The sequence below is a fragment of the Biomphalaria glabrata genome, chromosome 1 (assembly GCF_947242115.1).
Source record: "Biomphalaria glabrata chromosome 1, xgBioGlab47.1, whole genome shotgun sequence".
Lineage (NCBI taxonomy): Eukaryota > Metazoa > Mollusca > Gastropoda > Planorbidae > Biomphalaria > Biomphalaria glabrata.
In genome coordinates this window covers 41,373,204-41,393,464 of record NC_074711.1, presented here as the reverse complement: position 1 = coordinate 41,393,464, position 20,261 = coordinate 41,373,204, and the positions used below count along the sequence as shown (strand labels likewise).

The 20,261-nt window shown below is 41.7% G+C and overlaps 1 protein-coding gene across 1 annotated transcript in view; it reads right to left on the bottom strand.

Annotated features, from left to right (window-relative positions):
* Positions 1-19,743, bottom strand: part of LOC106072409 (integrin alpha-V-like) — a 54,877-nt gene extending 35,134 nt beyond the window's left edge. The window contains exons 1-6 of the mRNA XM_056036976.1: positions 19,412-19,743; positions 16,778-16,914; positions 8,776-8,846; positions 6,723-6,809; positions 6,518-6,634; positions 2,004-2,046 (exon numbers count right to left, since the gene is read on the bottom strand). Of these exons, the coding sequence (XP_055892951.1) occupies positions 2,004-2,046; positions 6,518-6,634; positions 6,723-6,809; positions 8,776-8,846; positions 16,778-16,914; positions 19,412-19,644 (688 nt within the window). The 5' untranslated portion in view covers positions 19,645-19,743. The remainder of the gene's footprint in view (positions 1-2,003; positions 2,047-6,517; positions 6,635-6,722; positions 6,810-8,775; positions 8,847-16,777; positions 16,915-19,411) is intronic.
* Between the last annotated feature and the right edge of the window lie 518 nt (positions 19,744-20,261).

The window sequence follows — 20,261 nt, the reverse complement described above, 5'->3', positions numbered from 1 at the left end:
AGTTCAATGTATAACATCTCTTTGATACAGCATCCAACCACCACGTAACTGTCAGTAATATTTGTTTCGTAGGATTGGTTAGAGATATTGTGTAGTGCCACCAATTCAGACGGCCAGCGCGGCTAATAACGAAGGAAGTTTTATGTCATTTTGTTTATCTGGAAATTCTGAACTAGTAGGACATTATCATATACTAGTTTTTTTTTTCTATCAGATCCAATTGTTGTTAAACAAAGCTTTAGAAATTTCAAATGACACTTCTAGAATAATCAGGAGGGAACAATTAATTTAAGTCAAGAAGATAATAGACTGGGGCTCATTGACTTGTTCGTTCGGCTTGATAAATGTAGTCATATTTAAATATCTTGTTGATTCTGTCTCACTCTATGTGTCTGTCTCACTCTATGTGTTTGTCTCACTCTTTGTGTCTGTCTCACTCTATGTGTCTGTCTCCCTCTATGTGTCTGTCTCCCTCTTTGTGTCTGTCTCACTCTATGTGTCTGTCTCACTCTATGTGTCTGTCTCCCTCTATGTGTCTGTCTCCCTCTATGTGTCTGTCTCCCTCTTTGTGTCTGTCTCACTCTATGTGTCTGTCTCACTCTATGTGTCTGTCTCCCTCTATGTGTCTGTCTCCCTCTATGTGTCTGTCTCCCTCTTTGTGTCTGTCTCACTCTATGTGTCTGTCTCCCTCTTTGTGTCTGTCTCACTCTATGTGTCTGTCTCACTCTATGTGTCTGTCTCCCTCTATGTGTCTGTCTCACTCTATGTGTCTGTTTCACTCTATGTGTCTGTCTCACTCTATGTGTCTGTCTCCCTCTATGTGTCTGTCTCACTCTATGTGTCTGTCTCACTCTATGTGTCTGTCTCACTCTATGTGTCTGTCTCCCTCTATGTGTCTGTCTCCCTCTATGTGTCTGTCTCACTCTATGTGTCTGTCTCACTCTATGTGTCTGTCCCCCTCTTTGTGTCTGTCTCACTCTATGTGTCTGTCTCCCTCTATGTGTCTGTCTCACTCTATGTGTCTGTCTCACTCTATGTGTCTGTCTCACTCTATGTGTCTGTCTCTATCTCCATATCTGTTCTCTTTGACTCTCTCCCTGTCTCTTTCTCACCCTCTGTCTATTTTTCACCGTCTTTGTGTCTTTCACTCTGCGAAATAAATGCGTTCGACCCCCCCCCCCCAGGAATCAACGGAATAAGCCAGAAGGGCACCACCCACATCTGACTACCACGATCCTGCCTTTCGTCATCACTGCTTTTTAGAATGCACACATTTACTGGAATTATCAATAAGCTAAGCAGGCCCATTTTCAGTGGGTGCTCTAGGGGTAAGAAAGTCTGCAACTGCATACAAACTCTCTCTAGTAGTGATACTGAATAGTCAGAAATAACATAGATTTGAAAATGCATACTACATATTGAGCTGAGGCTAACTTTATAAAAAAATGTTAATTTAAAGATTACCATCATGACCTTATAATAATCATAATAATGGCAAGGACTTCGATTCCGAAGTTTAAGGATAAGTGTAGTGCTTCACTTGATTACGCAAACCCTGCATATTTTTCCTCAAAGACGTTTCAGCTCTGTTTCAGATTTCTTTATGTCTTTAGCAACTTGGTCTTCCTTTTTGCCTCAAATGTGTGCCCTGCAGCCTACGTGAGAGCGCTCCAACTTTCTTTCAGAGATCATCTGCTGCCAACTAATTTCTTCTAGGTGAGGGCAAAATGGCGCCTGAGTTGATCTTTATAGCGCTTACAGGAGAAACTCTGTTAAGCCGTCTTCCTTAAAGCTGGTCAAAAAAAAGTCACCCTTGGCATGCGGAGGTACCCTATTCCGGATAAATGTCCAAAATAGTGAAACTATCGAATGATAAGTAGTTCTTCTATACTGTCCACACCATCCTTCAGCTGAACATGTTTATTTGTAATGTAGTTGAAAATCAGTCTAAAATTTTTACTATAAAATATTAAGTAGAAATTAAAATGTAATATTGTGTTTACCTTCAAAATTCAAAACTCCAGGAGCTCCAATTACTATAAATTTCTGAGGAAGAAATTATGAGCCTGGGCTTAAGCACAATATTTATTTTTAAAACCACTATGTCAAGAAGTACAAAGAAAACATAAAAATCTGGATAATTCGGACAAGTTAGGATTAACATTGGGGTGATGTCTGAAAGGTTATGGATTGAGGACGATAGCATGAGTTCTGTCTCGCTCTCTGTTTCTGTCTCTCTAGCCAACAGATTACTTGTGAACTAAACTGTTGCTACTAAATGTAAAGTTCCCAAACCTGGCAGTCTGAAGGACAGATAATGTTAAGGTCATGTGTTTCGATGGCAGACAATTCAAGATTGTGCTGTAATGCGCAGCTGGGGCGATTGAATTAAATTTAATTAATTATTCAAGTTAATTAGTTTTGGTGTCATTAGGTCTAGTGGTTCCTAACGACACCAGCGTGCATTACAGGTTGGGAAACAAAACACACGGGTAGAGTATTATAAGAAAATAAAGTATTACTTTAGTTTAATAAGACACAAATATTTAATGCAACACAAATGTAACTAGGGAAGTATTAACAATGGTTGGGAGAAGAATGACAAATTCTTAAGTAATCTGTCTACAAATAAAGATAAGTGAAATAACCGAATCATCCTATTGATTTCTGATGGTACGAAATGTTTTATTGTTTAGAACACTTAGCTCTAATGTTCTAGCATTAGTGTTCACTTGATGCCTTCTCAGATTCTTATTCGTCTGCCTTGGTGCTGTAGTCCTTTAGCGCGAGGATCGGCTGAAATTGAAGGTAGCCCGGTCGCCTTTGTATGTCCTCAAGTTGTTGAGGGATGTAGCAGTGGCGGTGTGAAAACAATGATGAAGAGACTGGCTGTGGGGGGTGGAGGGCTGAGAATTGACCTCAGATGTAGCACTTATTGCTCAGTGATGGCTAAAGTAAGGGTTGCTTCCTCAAGGAGAGTACTTCCACGATCTAGTTAATAGTCACATGTTTAGCAGAAACAACAGGAATTCAGGTTCAGTAATAGTAACAGGAACTGTACCAGGAACAACAGGAATTCAGTGGCAGGGATTCTGTGAAACAAGGAAAACAGAGACCAGTCGGTGTCTCAATCAGTCTGAAATAAAAACATCAAGCTTAATACATTCAATACACAAAAGGGCATTGTGTTCCCCTTGGTCATAGCTGTCAATCACATAAGTTCAAATACAGGTCACTGAGATTAGATCAATACGTTCACCAAGGAAGCGACAATAATTCAGCTGGGGAGATAAACATAAACATAGATAGTGTTCAGCGACCATGACGTCATTGTTTATTTACTGCCGTTGGACATTAACACTGGAATAAAATTTCAACAAAATAAATGTAGAGTGTGCCCGTTTAAGGGCCATGTAGAAATACTGCTAGAGGGTAAATAATGTCATTTAAAAAAAAATCGCATTCAATGATTTAAACAGACCAAGGCCATCAGCCGAGATAAAAAATAAAATATAATGTACATCAATACATACAAGGTGGTGCTAGCAATAACAGACAGATAATTCTGTCAACATGAGGTTATACGTTAAGGCAATAAAGAAATATATTCACATGTACTTCAAGCTTTTGAGAATTACACATAATGCATCTATCTATCTATCTATCTATCTATCTAATAACTCTCACTCATATTGAATTATCTATCTATCCATCCACTAACAGTTTGACAATCATTGCTCGATAATAACCACTTTGTCATCCAGGGGGCTGAGGGCTTTGCACTGGGGTTTTATGCCTCCTCATGTGGCTGTTGAGACCTATGTGAGCCCGGAATGTTCGGCCGCACACTGGGCAGGTTGTGTTGGGGGGGGGGGGCATGACAAGTGACGCGCTGGAATTTGGATTAAAGTAAGGAGGATTCGCGCAACACGTCGACTTCACTCTCTCGCCCTAAAGCCCGTCCTTTTCCGGAAGCAAGATTTGGTCAAGACGTCCGGGGACAAGTTTGGGTGCAGTGGATGACCAGAGACTTTCTGTGTGTCTTGTCCTGCTCTTGAGTACTCCACAGCACTGTGCTGGTACTTGCCATTCTGTCCGATTAGTCTAGTTTTGTGACGTTACGCACAGGCCGCCGAGTCCAGACTTCACATGCTAGGTTTGACAGAACCTCAGTGTACTGAGTGCCATGAACACGTCAGATACCCTCTACCTGGTTTAGCCGGCCAGTCATTTCCGGGGTGTGGCCGCTGCGCATGCTACACCTTCTTGGAGCCACAGGAGAGAGTTGGGTACCGAGTGGGGACCAAGAGTGAGCCAAGCTACCTTCAAAATGCATACATTAAATACATATGAAATGAATTAAACCGCAAATCCGATACGCTAACGCACAAACTTAATTCTCACCGCAAATGACGTTCCCTTTTGAATGGAGAGAATCTTCTGCATGAAAGTTTGAGACCTCCCGATTGACTGGAAATATGGAGGGAACCGGAAAGCATGTGATGGACCAATTACCTGATAGGTCAAGACAGACAACGTGACATCCTGTCAGAATTACCGCCTCCCAATTATTCGCAAACAAGGTCGTCAAAACACTTGGTGTTACTCGAGCTCAGGGTCTAGACTCAAAGGGAAAGGTAATCTGGGCGTCTCGCAGGATGAAAGAAGTTCCAGTCGTCTAGCGCCACCAATAAGTCAACAAAGTTGATAGATATCACACTTGAATAGAACAATAAAGGTATTGCCCAGATGGTCAAACTGGCGACTTAGTCAGGTGGCGCCATGTGCATAGGGTAAAAGAAGGTGGGGGAAATCATTTAAACATGAGATATCAATACACACACACACTCTTCTTCTGCCTTTTTAGGAAAAAAAAAATTCGCTTCATTTTTAAGTCGATTATTTTTGCTTAGCGGACGGATCCTCACTTTTAAGTCTTCCATCCTGAAGGGTTTCTAAATTTTATGATTTTACTAAAGGTATTATTCTAATCAAATGTGAATATTACTGCTTTATTTTATGTCTGTTTCACTTTTTAAATGTTTTTTCAAGTTGAAGGTCCAGAACATTCAGTGCATGTTCTATTATTGGCCTAACCAAGGTTAAATAACATTTTGGTTTTATGTTCTAATTTGAGTTCTAGAAATTTCTTTTAATAAACCCTAATGCTTTGTTCGATTTTTAAAAAATTTCATCAATATGATGATTCCATAATAGCTTTTCATTCATTATAACACCTAGGTATTTTAAATTTGTAGTCTTTTTTACTAGTTTACTATGAATAAGATAAGTGGTATTTATTTATCTTATTTTTTTTTTTGCTTTTACAGATTTTTTTCTTGATGGAAAGACATGCTCCTATTTGATTGCCATTTCTGTAAGTCATCTAATTCTCTTTAAAAAGTTCTGTATCTTGTGTTGTTTTTATTGTTCAATGTATTATGCAATCGCTTGCAAATAATTTGACTTCTGTTCCGGAGTTAATGCAATTTGATAAATCATTTATGTAAACTAAAAATAGTAGTGGACCTAAGACTGTTCCTTGAGATACACCTGAGTTGACTGTTACTGGTAATGATTTAGAGCCATAACACTTGGAAGTAGCTTTAAAGTACAACTAGAGGTCAACAAAATCCAAAAATAAAGACCTGAGAGGCCCTATATATATGAAATAGTGTAAGCCCAATAAAGCCGTAGGCGCAGATTTAAATTAGATTCATTTGTTTAAATTATGTTAATTAGTGCCTTAAACTATTGATATATTGCTTTTAGCATGTATGGGTGCGTACCATAAGCTTATTAATTAAGGATTTGTATTATGGCTGCGTAGATTAGATCTTAGAATGAGATTTAGTCTTTGCGAATCAAAAGGGTCTTCAGTCTGTGGTAGGGCTACTTAACATATCATAAGGTTTACCGTTAGTATTCAAGAAACATTTATGCAACGTTTTATCAACATTGGTCCATTCGTCAAATGGTTTTGATTTTTATTCGGGACTTACATACATACATACTCATTACAATTAGTTGTATATATTATGTAAATAAATAAATAAAAATATGTATGTATATATGATCTGACTATATTACATATGGGTGGAAGACGTTATCACACATTCTCCAATTTATAGGCCTCGTAGGGCAAGAAGGGACTAGATGTAGGGTGGTAAATCAAAGTATGAAAAATTGTTCTTATATTACTCTTTTTGAAAAGATATAGTTTAAAAAAATCACTGTGAAACTTCTGCATAGGCAGTAAGGCAGATAAAAAAGACGGAGACGATTACTCAACTTGGTAAGGCCTCAATTGGAACAAGTATCCCAACAGACAGATACTTAGAAAAGAAAAATAATTATGAATTTTTTTTTCTCAGCTAATTTTAAATCTTTTAAGAAATGACCCCGTCTGGCGTCAATTAAAATTTAAAAGATTAGTTATGTGCTTCAGATCTGCTGATTTTTTAGAATTAGGGCCTACCTAGACGCAAAATGTAGATCTACGCATAAAGCACCTTACCTCGTCTATATCAGCCGAAAAGCCCGAGGTGGCCAATCCATTTAATAAGTAACGTCTTTCATCAATCTTTGTATGGTAGTCTGATCGATTGTAAGAAAAATATGGATTTATGTCCAACTGAAACGAAAAATTATTAAAATTTAAATTAATATGTGTTTATTATATCTTCTCCACTGCTACACACACTTATAACGGAAACACTTACGTTGCTTTGATGTCCGCGCAGTGTACATCTTCCGAGTGTTAAGGTATAGGTGGGATTTCGAGAGTCCTTTAAAGCAGGGCTACACACCTGATGGAGTCAAAGGGAAACAATGCATTACGTTTGTGTCTCTTGAAGTAATTAAAGAAAGTAGGAGATAGTGAATCCGTTTTAGAACTATTTATTGGCGCATTATTTTAGATACGCTAGTAAAGTTAGAACTATTTATTGGCGCATTATTTTAGATACGCTAGTAAAGTTAGAACTATTTATTGGCGCATTATTTTAGATACAATAGTAAAGTTGGAAGTATTTAGTGGCGCATTAATTTAGATACAATAGTAAAGTTTAAACTATTTATTGGCGCATTATTTTAGATACACTAGTCAAGTTAGAACTATTTATTGGCGCATTATTTTAGATACACTAGTCAAGTTAGAACTATTTATTGGCAGTAAAGTTAACTCTTCAGTTCTCACGTAGACACAGATGTTAAACAGAAACTCACTGGCGGACTCCTTATAGACACGCATTATGCTGCTCACACATGGATAGCCTATAGTCCTCAAAAAGAGTTGATTATATGCATTATCCACCGGCGACGTTTGTTGATTTGTTATTGTTTATTTTGGCCAGAACATTCCCTCCTTTTTTTTTCTTTTTAATGAAACAATCCGCATGTTAATATCCTCTCTCCATCAAACTTCGATCCCGTGAATTCTTTTACGTTGACTTAGAACGGTCGCGGCATTACATGCAAATTTCTAATGTCTCCCCCCCCCCCCTCTCTGTACCCCACACACATTCTACAAGCAATCTCTGACTATTCTTCGGCTTCTCAATTCCATATCGAAATATTTGATAAGCGATAAAATGCTTTTTGTCCGGAAACATTTTATTTTGGCAACCTTCGCATTGTAACACTCTCTGATAATAAGCTGTGAATTCCATAATTCATTACTTCAACCACCCCATTTCCCTTTCAAGAACAGTATTTAAAAAAAAAACACTTTAAAAATCGTACACTAGGCCTTCAAGTTCTAAATCTACGTAGAATACAATCTAGTCGTTCCATAAGCTTGTCTTTGCCGAAAGTGGTTATGGAAATAATCACTCCACTAGATATAAAGCGCTTCCAATGGCATGCGTCTCAAATTAGCCTTTAACCACCACTCAAACTCTTGGATTTACGTCTGGCTCAGATATTATATCTAGTGGAAACGTCACAAGAGAAGGCGAGTAACTGTGGGCCTAAACCAGTCAACTTCTTGAAAGAGAGGTTCGTTAACCATGGCTGGCGAGCCTCCTAAAAAGGAAAGCTCTAAATCCTGTAGAATATTTGTATTTATACAAATAACAAAACACGTGTTAAGTGTTGATGAAGGAAGATATATTAGGAGCTCCACAAGTGACACAAGCAGTGTTGCACTGACGCGCTAGTGTGCAAATGTACATATACTACCAATATGTTACAAATCCTAACCTCCTAACATCACAAAAAGTTTTACGCGTTCTTGTCAAAAATTTTTTTAAAAATTTTAAAGTAAGAGGAAATGTGTAGAATTAAACTTTAAAGTTGGAGCAAAATTAAATTAGGCCAATGCTTACAAAAATAAAATACATTCATTCAACACTAGAATGTCGGCTTTTTAAAGGCGTACGTGGACGAAACTGGGCATACAAATCTTTTTTGGTGAAACTTGACCGCTGCCGTTTCATTCATGAAAGGTACTTAGCTGTTCTAGGCACAAGGTAAGCAATATTAGGTTACATTTTCATATTTTTGGTCCAGCTCAAAATTAGCTTATGCTCCAGAGCTTTGGAAGGTGCAAAATATCTTAAAATTGGATTTCTAAAATGTTTTCTAGTTGTTTTGTTTAAATCTATATGTGATAGATTGACGTAGAGACGGGCAGACAGACCACACACTTTTTCGGGGCCACTACAAACGCAGCTAATATCATATAGTAACAGCGTAGTTTATTTTCTAGCAACATTTCAATGTCTCTATTTTGTTAGATTTGTTTTTCTATATAAATATATTTATATAACTTACTAAAGCATGACTAGAATCAGCTGCAACAACTGTTGAACCAAAGCCCTCGTCTGATGAATCTGTGTTGTAATCTATTTTTGAAAAATATTATATTTTATAGAATAAATTAAATTTTAATTTATACAATTTAAGAAGCGGCTCCCAAAGTGTTCTCCTATGGATCGGCATTAAAATAACATGAATCAATGTCAAACTCATCTAATTGTTAGTGGCTATACATTGTAGGACATTGAATAACTACCTCGCATGACTCAACCTCCGTCCTCGCTACGGCTGGGAGGAGCAGAGCATTGGCTCAAGGTGCGGTGTCGAAGAAAAGAGGATGCGATTAAATAACAATCTCATTTCGGACAGAGGGCTTCGTATAGCCTTAGATACAAATGGATAGGTCACGGCTGCACGATTACAAAGTAATGCAGATAGAGAGAGATAAACGTTTAGGTAATGGAGCAGTGCCTAGGTACAACGTTTAGGTAATGGAGCAGTGCCTAGGTACAACGTTTAGGTAATGGAGCAGTGCCTAGGTATAACGTTTAGGTAATGGAGCAGTGCCTAGGTATAACGTTTAGGTAATGGAGCAGTGCCTAGGTATAACGTTTAGGTAATGGAGCAGTGCCTAGGTATAACGTTTAGGTAATGGAGCAGTGCCTAGGTATAACGTTTAGGTAATGGAGCAGTGCCTAGGTACAACGTTTAGGTAATGGAGCAGTGCCTAGGTATAACGTTTAGGTAATGGAGCAGTGCCTAGGTACAACGTTTAGGTAATGGAGCAGTGCCTAGGTACAACGTTTAGGTAATGGAGCAGTGCCTAGGTATAACGTTTAGGTAATGGAGCAGTGCCTAGGTATAACGTTTAGGTAATGGAGCAGTGCCTAGGTACAACGTTTAGGTAATGGAGCAGTGCCTAGGTACAACGTTTAGGTAATGGAGCAGTGCCTAGGTATAACGTTTAGGTAATGGAGCAGTGCCTAGGTACAACGTTTAGGTAATGGAGCAGTGCCTAGGTACAACGTTTAGGTAATGGAGCAGTGCCTAGGTATAACGTTTAGGTAATGGAGCAGTGCCTAGGTACAACGTTTAGGTAATGGAGCAGTGCCTAGGTACAACGTTTAGGTAATGGAGCAGTGCCTAGGTACAACGTTTAGGTAATGGAGCAGTGCCTAGGTACAACGTTTAGGTAATGGAGCAGTGCCTAGGTACAACGTTTAGGTAATGGAGCAGTGCCTAGGTACAACGTTTAGGTAATGGAGCAGTGCCTAGGTACAACGTTTAGGTAATGGAGCAGTGCCTAGGTATAACGTTTAGGTAATGGAGCAGTGCCTAGGTATAACGTTTAGATAATGGAGCAGTGCCTAGGTACAACGTTTAGGTAATGGAGCAGTGCCTAGGTATAACGTTTAGGTAATGTAGCAGTGCCTAGGTATAACGTTTAGATAATGGAGCAGTGCCTAGGTACAACGTTTATTTACATGTAGGTCACTAGTAGACTTGATAAGACTTGATGAGCAAATTTAGTAAAGATTCACATTATATTTTAAGCACTTAGATCTTCCCATTTCCATTTTTACAAATGTTATTTGATAAAGCAGTGATGCCCAAAATACGGCCCGTGGTCCAGATCTGGCCCGCGTTGTGAACGCAGCCGGGCCGCCGAAATGAAGTCACAAAGTGTAGAAAACCCTCTCCAAAAAAGGTTGACTAATGTATCTGGAATTATGAACTTTAACAGTTGTACGTTTATGAAATGGGGCTCTGAAAGTAGAATCTACCAGGAAAAGTGAACGGATCTTTTTTTTGTTTTGTGGAACCTGATAATAAGCCAATGCATTTGATTTGTAAGGAAAGTGTGGCTGTTTTAAAAATGAACAACATATAAACGGCATTATAAAACAAATTTGACGACATTCTTGGTTGAGCTGCGATTGTTAAACTACGTCTGGATTGGAGGATCGAAGGGAATATTTATCAAAAAACATACAAGGAAATATCCGTTGTAAAGCTAGATACAACGTTGCTCATATTTTAAGTACAGAAATTAAGCAATTCTCTGATACTAGATCTACGGATTTTTAATCGAATAGTTTCAAATTCAGGTAAATGTCATTTCGTTTTTGTGGCCCGCTACACGTGTGTTGAAAATAAGAATGGCCCGCTGGTCGAAATATTTTGGGCATCACTTAACTAGAGGAATTCAAACTAGATGTAAAAAAAAAACAACACCCCTCTTTATTTCATAATATAAGATAATTTATCTAAAATCAAAACAAAATCAAAACAAAACCCTTGGACTTAGCACTATGTCTAGGTCAAGGTTAAGTTCGATGACTATATTAGTTACCATACAAAATACAATTTAAATCTTTTCAAAGACAAATTAAACCTTTCGTTTAGTAGTCTATATTGCTGTGCGCTTATCTTCTTTTATAGATACATTCGTTGACCGCGATCTCGAGATCATGTTCATTGTGAGCTACTAGGGAAAACAGAAGTCATGTCCCAGAAATCACCCAATAAAACCTACTCAGCCCCAAAGATCACCGTAAATGGACATCCCCTTAACGTGGTAGACCACTTCACATATTTAGGAATCAAAGTATAAAATGACGCCTCGCTTTCAAGGGAAGTTGATAACAGTTTGACCAGAGCGCGGTATGGACAGTAGAGAAGGACTTCTTATAGTCCGACAGTTACGCTGGGCAGGGCACGTATCCCGTATGGGGGATAAACGTATGCCAAAAGCAACTTTCTTTGGTGAGCAAAAAGGTGGTCAATGTAACAGAGTTGTCCATTGAAAGGCTTTAAAGACCGAGTCAGAAACCCCATTGACAATGAAAAACATGCTGAGAATTACTCCCTTAGAGCACGTGAGAGGAAGCGAGCAGTGAGTCTTAAGGTTGCCTTATCCCCGTACAAGGACAACCTCTGTGTCGTACATGAACCAGTATTTTCTCTATCTATAGCTTGTCCCAATCGTCCTTCGTGCAGAACTCTACATTCGTAAAGAATGTGTTCTATTGTTTCATCGTCCTCCATGCAATGGCGACACCGCGTGTCGTAGTTCTCCTTCCACCGTCCGAGGTAAGCACCAATTGGACAATGTCCGACTCGGAACTGGGCTAGGACTGCCTGTTCCGCACGATTAAGTTGCCACCATGCATCCCTTCTGTCTGGTCTCCTCATTGCCCGATAAAGCTCACGTCCCTTGTCCGAAGAATCCCAGCCGTCGTGCCAAAGTGTCAACATGCGCTGGTTGACTAGGGATCGTACACTTTCATATGAGTACGGTTCATCATTTTCGAGCGCCGTTGCGACCGCGGTTTTCGCGAGCTGGTCAGCCAAATCGTGGCTGACCACCCCACAATGGGCGGGCACCCATTGCAAAGTAACGTTCACGCCGAATCGTAGGAGACGCCCTCCGACCGTTAGGACGTCCCATACCCTTCTAGCACCTTCATCCAGCCGTTCTATGGCCTCCAGTGCGGCCACCGAGTCCGTGAAAAGAACTATGTCGTGCGCTGACGCAGTCCCGTTACGTACCATCGTAGCCACCCAGTCCAGTGCTTGGAACATTGCTTCGAGTTCAGCCTCGAGGCTGCTTTTCTGCTGACAGGATCCACTGAGCTCGTCACTTTCGGGATTGCCAGAGAGTCGAACTACCGCTCCGTACCCAGCTTTCACAGTTCCCTCGAGCGTCCGCACAGAACCGTCTGTGTAGATGGTGGTTACTCCGGCTGGATATGATTCGATAGTCTCTCTGGCTGCTTGTAGTAGCCGTGTGGTTGGACTCTGCTTCGTCACCACTGGGTCAAGTAGGCTCTTCCGTATCGTCGGCATGCCGAGAGCCTCCATCGGGAAGATAGAACCGGACGGGGATAAAGCAGCCCGCTCCACCGGCAGATTCGCCTCTCTGACCAACCCGCGTGCCACATGCATGAAACAAGGCCGGTTTTTGAGGCGTCTCCTACCCTCCCAGTTGTCGACCAGACTTCTGAGTGGGCATCCATCTTCCAGCCGCATATATCTCTCGTGAGCTAGTATGACGGCTCGTTCTCTGCGCAATTTCAACGGTGGGATGTTTGCCATAACCTCACCAGCGGCAATTGGCGTTGTCCTAAAGGTTCCACAGATTAGTCTTAAGGCTTGGTTCTGAACAGCATCTAGGCTTGCTAAGGTCGTTTGCGAAGCCCAGACCTGGACAGGAAGACTGTAGTCCATGTGAGAGCGTACTGCACCCATGTACAGTCCTCTCAGCACGTCAGCTCTCGCTCCCCACTTCGTTCCAGCTAGTTTCTTTACGATATTCAACTTCTCGGAAGCTGTTTCTTTTACCTGCTGAATATGATCGCACATAGTCAGTTTCTGATCGAGAATTACTCCAAGGTACTTGGGCTTTTTATCCCATTCCAGAATCTTGCCATCCATTCTAAGCTCGACAGGTTCCTTCAATATATCACGGCCCAGCGTAAACCATGAGTAAACCGACTTCGAGTGGTTTACCTCAAGGTTCCACATTCTGGCGTAGCAGGATATAGTTGTTAATGCCTGCTGGAGAGTGTCAATGAGTTGTTGACGGTCTCTCCCTGACTCCCACAACACGATATCATCTGCAAACAACAGCTTCTGACATTTCAAAAGAGCCGGCAAGTCGTTGATAAAGACCAAAAACAGCGTACAGCTGAGTGCCGATCCCTGCGGCACCCCCTGCTCAAGTGGAAGTTTCCTCGACAAGTGCTTACCAACACGAGTCTGTACCGTTCTTTCCGTGAGGAAATTTTGGATCCACCTAAGCATATATGAACCGACACCTAAGTTCATCAGTTTCAACAACAAGCCGGGCCTCCATACTCTGTCGTAGGCCTGCTTGAGATCGATAAATACCGCTAGCGTCGACTGACCAGGTCGATTTGTGTTGCCCCACTGGAAGCCATCCGCCACTTTCTGCATGAATAACGTCACTTGATCGATCGCATTTCGTTGCCTCCTGAACCCGCCCTGTTCAGGAGCAATGAGACCCTTCGTTTCTAGAAACCATGTGAGCCTTCTGTTGACCATGCGTTCGGCCGCCTTCCCGACGTTGGACGTCAACGAGACGGGTCGGTAGCTTTCTGCACGATCTGGGATTTTCCCCTTTTTGAGCAGGGGAACAATCGTTGCCACTCGCCAAGCCTTGGGGAAATCCCCCTTAGTCCAAGTACGATTGATCAAATCCAACAGTTTCCTTCTGCCTATGGGACCGAGATGTTTCAGCATTTCGTTGCTGATCCCATCTGGCCCCGGTGCCTTGCGCAACTTGCACTTCCGAAGTGCAATGTCTAGCTCTCCGTAGGTAAAAGAGTTGATGAATGTGCTCGTCTCATCCTCACCATAGACATATCTGCGTTTCGCTTTCGCCTTCCTGATGCTGTCTAGAGCTTTCGACACTTCGCTCCTCTCACCCGTCCTAGAGATAGCCGCAAAGGCATGGTTTAGAGCGTCCGACCGTTTAGAGTCAGTGACCACCAAGCCTTGAGCCGTTTGCAGGGGCGCAGCTGCTTTTGGTTCTTTCGCCCTGGTTAGGTTATTGAGAAGTTTCCATGCCTGTCGTCCGTCCGCAAGATCCAGGTTAGCACATGTCTTCGCCCACTTCTGTCTCGTACCCTCCGCAATGGCTTCCTTTACCTCCGCCGTTAGCTTGTTGTAAGCTCTTCTGGTTTCATCGGTTTTTCGACGACTATGCTGCCTGCGTGCAGCCCGCCTTAGTCGGATTAGGCGTGCCAGTGCGGGAGACCAAAAGTGGCTAAACTTGCGCCCCCCGTAGGACCTCGGGATAGCTTTTCGAGCAGCACCTAAGATGGCTTTGACAAAGAGTCCATAAGTCCGGTTAATGCAATCTGCTTGAATATCCTCTCCTCCAGAGCTACATCCGATGCACTCCTAAACAGATCCCAGTTAGCACGTTTATACACCCATTTTGGTTCTGTATATGGGGTACTCACATTGAGCTTTCCGAGTTCGATTGTGACCAAGACCGGCAGATGATCACTACCGACATCGTTGAGCACGTCCACTCTTGACTGTGACCTTAAGTCAGTTGACACCAGGGACAAGTCTGGCCGCGACATACCCCCATGCCCGGTGTGCAGAAAGGTCGGGGGGCTGTCTTTGCCCTGCAAAACAACCAGATTTGTTTCGTCACATATCTCAAGTAGCCGGCGCCCTCGGATATCAGAGTCCGCGCATCCCCACGCTGGGGACTTAGCGTTAAAATCACCCGCAACGATCACCCTTGTACCAAAAGGCTCTTGCAGTTTGAATTGCAACTCAGACTTAGGTGGATTGTATAGGTTTACGCATGTGAATCGCTGACCATATTTGTACACCTCCACTGTCAAAGTGTCAGTCCCACCGGGTCCCGCAGGGGCGCTGGATTCCACTACTCGGGCTGTAAGCGTATTACGTTACAAGTACCTGGCACCTCGAGCAGGAACACCGGTAGGCTGTGAAGCCGTAAAGAAGAGGTGGCCCCTCGTCTGAGCGTAAAGTCTCTTGGCACAGTAGGACATCTGCCTCGTATTGCTCTGCTATCGTATAGACCTCAATCCGTTTCAGCGAGAACTGCCGATTCAGATTGAGGTGGATAATTCGTAGCTGTTTGCTTCGGTCGTAACCGGGTGGGGGGGGGCACCACTCCCCCCTGCCTTGCCTCCTGGTGCGTTCACCTTTCGGGTTCTGGTGAATGAGGGTGTACCACGTCCTCTAGCTTTGCCTCCTAGTACGGTCACCTTTCGGGTTTTCGTGGGGGGCACAACTCCCCCGTTTGTGCGTGAGGCCATCGTGGCGCTCTGGGCTAGTGGGCTGGGCTCGGGCGTCGTACCCGAGGGATGCTGGCCACCTGTCTCACATCCTATGGTATTGCCGGTCTTTTGGTGGGGCACGAATCCACCGTATGTGATTGAGGCCATCGTGGCGCTCTGTGTTAGTGGGCTGGGCTCGGGCGTCGTACCCGAGGGATGCTGGCCACCTGTCTCACATCCAGAGGAAACCGTTTCCTCCCGCGTTTTCTTGTCCGATAGTAGCACATTTTTCGACCACAAACCTATCGTTGCCGTTGTGTGGTCGGAGCCTGTTAGACCGGTAATGCTCATACCCGCGTTTTCGACACTTGACTTGACATAGATAGAGAGAAATTTTGCCCCGGGGGGGGGGCGGACTGGTTGCATGTATGACACACAGGCTGTCCCATCGTTGAGACAATAGCTGAATGTCCTGGACTGGTGTCCAAGACCGCTGAACCCATTGTCGGCACTGCGAGCTTGCCCTCGAGAGAGGGGAAATTTTGGAGACCGTCTCTTTCAACGTTCGTTACCAATGCCGTCGGCGTGGCGGCTTAGTGCGATGCCGGTGTCTCCGGAAACACTGGCCCCGAGGTCCCCCAACGTTTATGGCGCGCCGTATCGTAGCACGCTGGGCTCCAATCTTTTCACCCCCGTACTCAGCCTTGTGAGCCGAATACAGTGGCTACTAAGTTAGCCATGCTCCCCCACTCGGTGGGAGGCGGAGACGTGTGGCTGTTTTATTTTGCATTGATCACCTGGCCTTTAAAACCTGTAATCAAAAACCAGTTCCACTTGGCCACCCCCACATGGGGTGTTCACGCGACAACCACGATGAGGTGGGATCTGGAATTGCCGCGGCTTTAAAGACCAGCTTAGGTGCCAACTTGCCTTAGCTGACACAGAAGAGAACTCCTGGTTGCATGTGGCTTCAGAACGAGACAGCTGGAGGTTACGTACAAAGACCGAAGGATACACATTTGAGACCAAACTAAAATCCGCTGCCGTAGACATATGTAAACGGCGAAAAGAAAATCTTAAACGACCACCGGTGGACAATGGTTATGCTTGCTCTGGATGTGACAAAATATGTAGGTCACAGCTGGAGCTGCGTATCCACGGGAAATACTGCATTACTCATTAATCTTCATGTTTCATATAATCCCATGATTGTAACTAGGTCATATTACCTGCTGGATTTTTGTAATAAAACTCCTCTTCAGTTCGTTTGGTTTCATTTAATATGTTTTTGAAAATAACGACTTTTCCTTTTGCATACTTATCCTCGGTTCTAATTGTACTACGATTGGGGGCTCCAATCATTGCACTGAAACAAAAAAAAAGGGTGCGCAGTGAATAAAAATGAATGATGAAAAACTATGTCATAAAAAAATTAAGGCTCTAACTGAAGTAAATCACTTTGCAAAGAAAAAGTATTGAAAAAATAAGCTGCCTTAAGTGATGATTTGTATCGATGTTTGCCAATAAAATCTGCACAAAGTAATTATATTAGTGCGTTTCTAGGTTAACATTAAACCAGTTCCGTAGCTAGGGATTTGGCGGCCCGAGGGGCTTGACCTTTAATTAGCGGCCCATGAATTTTGACATTCGACATCATGACATGAGATAATGTTAAGTTATATACTAAATTCCAATTGGTAAAGTCCATCGAAGTGACGCTACAGACCTGCTTTAGCACATCTTTCTATTCTGATCTATCCTGGGCTTTACGTCTTTATGCCTGGACTTTTAGCTGTTGTAGATCTGTCTCTACGTCATAAAGTCACAGTACTCGTGGTCTGCCTTTGGGGCGTCTGCCTTTTAGGTTTTGGCCATGAACAATCTTTGATCCTCTTTTCTCTTTCGATGTGATCTGTCCAACGTAATCTGTTCCTTATTTATTTCTGTCACTATAGAGAGGTCTTCATATAGCTGGTATATTTCTTGGTTAGCGCGAATCCTCCATCCGGTTTCCACATGTATGGCACCATAAATTTTTCTGAGGATTTTTCTTTCCCAAGTATTTAGCTGGTTTTCTGTGGGTTTTTTTGTGTGTGTCAGCGTCCAGTTTTTGAGTGCATATATGACAAGAGTTCTGATGATGGTTTTGTAAATGTGTTTCTTTGTTTTCTTAGGTATAAGTTTGCTTTTAAGTCTGTGTTGTGTGAGTTGTGTGTTATAGCAAGCCCCTAACCCTGCCGCTAGTCTCTTAGACCATGTCCTACTTGAAAGTCTCTTAGACTTCGTCCTACATGAATCATGAATGTCTCATACAATGCTCTACTTGAATCATGAATGTTTCATACAATGCTCTACATGAATCATGAATGTCTCATACAATGCTCTACATGAATCATGAATGTCTCATACAATGCTCTACTTGAGAGTCTCTCAGACTATGTCCTACATCAGCGGTTCTCAACCTTTTTAGCCCCGTGACCCCTAATACAATTTTCCCCTAGGCGGCGACCCTCAACCGTAAGATGTTTTTCGTTCATTGGCTTAGGTAAATGTGATTTAGTTAGTGTTATAAAATCGTCATCAAAATGTATATATCTGTATAGATCTGGTATCCATTGTTAGAAACTGAACATGACAAAAGCTTTATTTGATGTAAAATATATTTGCGCTTAAATAACAAAAAGGTGTCTCTTTTATGACTTTCATTTATTTACTCTTCTATTGCGTGTCTATACTCTTCATTTTGCATAGATAACTGACAATTTAAAAAGTTGGCATGTTGCTATAATAAGCTAGAAAACGTACAGTCTTTGATACAGTAAACTACGTAGCTACAAAATAGTTTGCAACAGTATTTTTCAAACACGCCAAAGTAAGTGCGAAGGTTGAGCTTCTTTTTATTTCACTAGATTAGCAATTCTCACATTCTGCATCAAGTTTATTTCTGTGTTTAGACTTGATAACAAACATTCAGAAATTTCGCAAAGATATATTACTGGAATAGGAAGTCGTGAACCAAATCTCAAAGAGAACAGAATGACTGCCAACAATTGATCCAGAATTGCGTTACTGACATTGAAGAGACATCATATTAGAGCACGATATGTGGACACCACAAATATCTTTTCAAAAAAGTCTTTTACATTTCCTAAAATTAATCAACTTTGTCAATTATTGGCACATCACGTTCTGTAGAGAGGTTTGCATATCTCTAGTAAACTAGTAATTGTGAACAATTTAAAACGTCTGTGGATTCATCACGCAGAATGCTAAATATTGGTAAAGGAGCAGACATCATTTCCTGAATTACATGATTGATAATATCATAAGACATGTCTACTATTCTCCATTGAAAAGTGTTATTATATATGGAAATTGCACTAAATTTATAAATGAATTCGGCTCCAACCATAACTCATGCAATGTACTTGGCCGCCGACAATAGTTTCTTAGAAATTGTGTGAGGTTTCATAGCTCTGGTAATTCTGAAAGCCACCAAATAAGAAATTCAGGGGCTGCTATGTACTGCTACTTGCCACCTGAGTCAAGCCTGAATTTTTTGACTCTATCAGCCTTCAAAACTAAAATACTGGATGTCCTTATCGGCAAAGCTCGGACGTTTGTTAGGCTTCATAAATTGGGCAGAGAACTAAGGTACGGCATTACAAATGTAAATGTATATCGACTAAAGTAAAGAAATGAACCCCCCCCCCCCCCTAAAAAAAAACACAACCAATTTTCCAATTGTCTTACGCGACCCCTAGCAAATGGTCATTCGACTCCCAAAGGAGTCGCGCCCCACAGGTTGACCACCCAGTCCTACATCAATGTCTCTACAAATGTGTTTTAAATTCAGCACTTACTCGATGCCACCATCATCTGACGTATAGAGGGCTGCACTATATCCAAACAAGTTTCCGTGTCCACTGCTATCTTTCAGAATCTGTACATTATCCAGATTAACATTAAAAGCAAATAGCTCGCCAAATATTCCTGATAATATGAACCAAACGTGAAACATCAAACTGAAACGTGTTGTGAAAGACATTGATCCAACCCTCCCCATACCATATGTTAAAGCTGTGAAACTATACATTTTAATTTGAAGTGACTTTTTATTCCCTGCAACAAAAGGCAGATTGAGATCACCAAACAAACAGACAATAAGCACATACGCTACTGAACTGGTCACATGTAAAGTGTGCTGATCACATGTAAAGTGTTTAACTTTTTTTAAAAAGAAGTACAGGAAAAAAATCATTAATAACACTCTCGAAAGATTGGAGATTAAATCCACTCCTAAATGGGATTCTAATTCCCTACGCTTTAAGCTTTTTGTACTAAAACCATTTAGAATGCAGTAATAGCACATCACAGTTTGTTGTTTGTTTGTTTGGTTATTCCATAAAATACAATTTTAACAATTTTCGGAAATGTTGTATTTGTCAATAAAATTGTTACAGACAACTAATTAAAGTGAATGAGTCAGATCAAGAACTTCAATGGCCAATGAGAGACGAATTCATTCTCCTTATAATGAGTTTTTATTCTCAAAATGATAATCTAAACTACGGTGACCAACGACTTTGCATAATGTCCTAGTAAGACTAAATTGTCAATACATCTACAGCCTTTCCACATACGCATTGCGCGGGGGCTGAGTGGTAAAGAGCTTCGTTTCTGAATTGGAGTCCTGGGTTTGAATACTGGTAA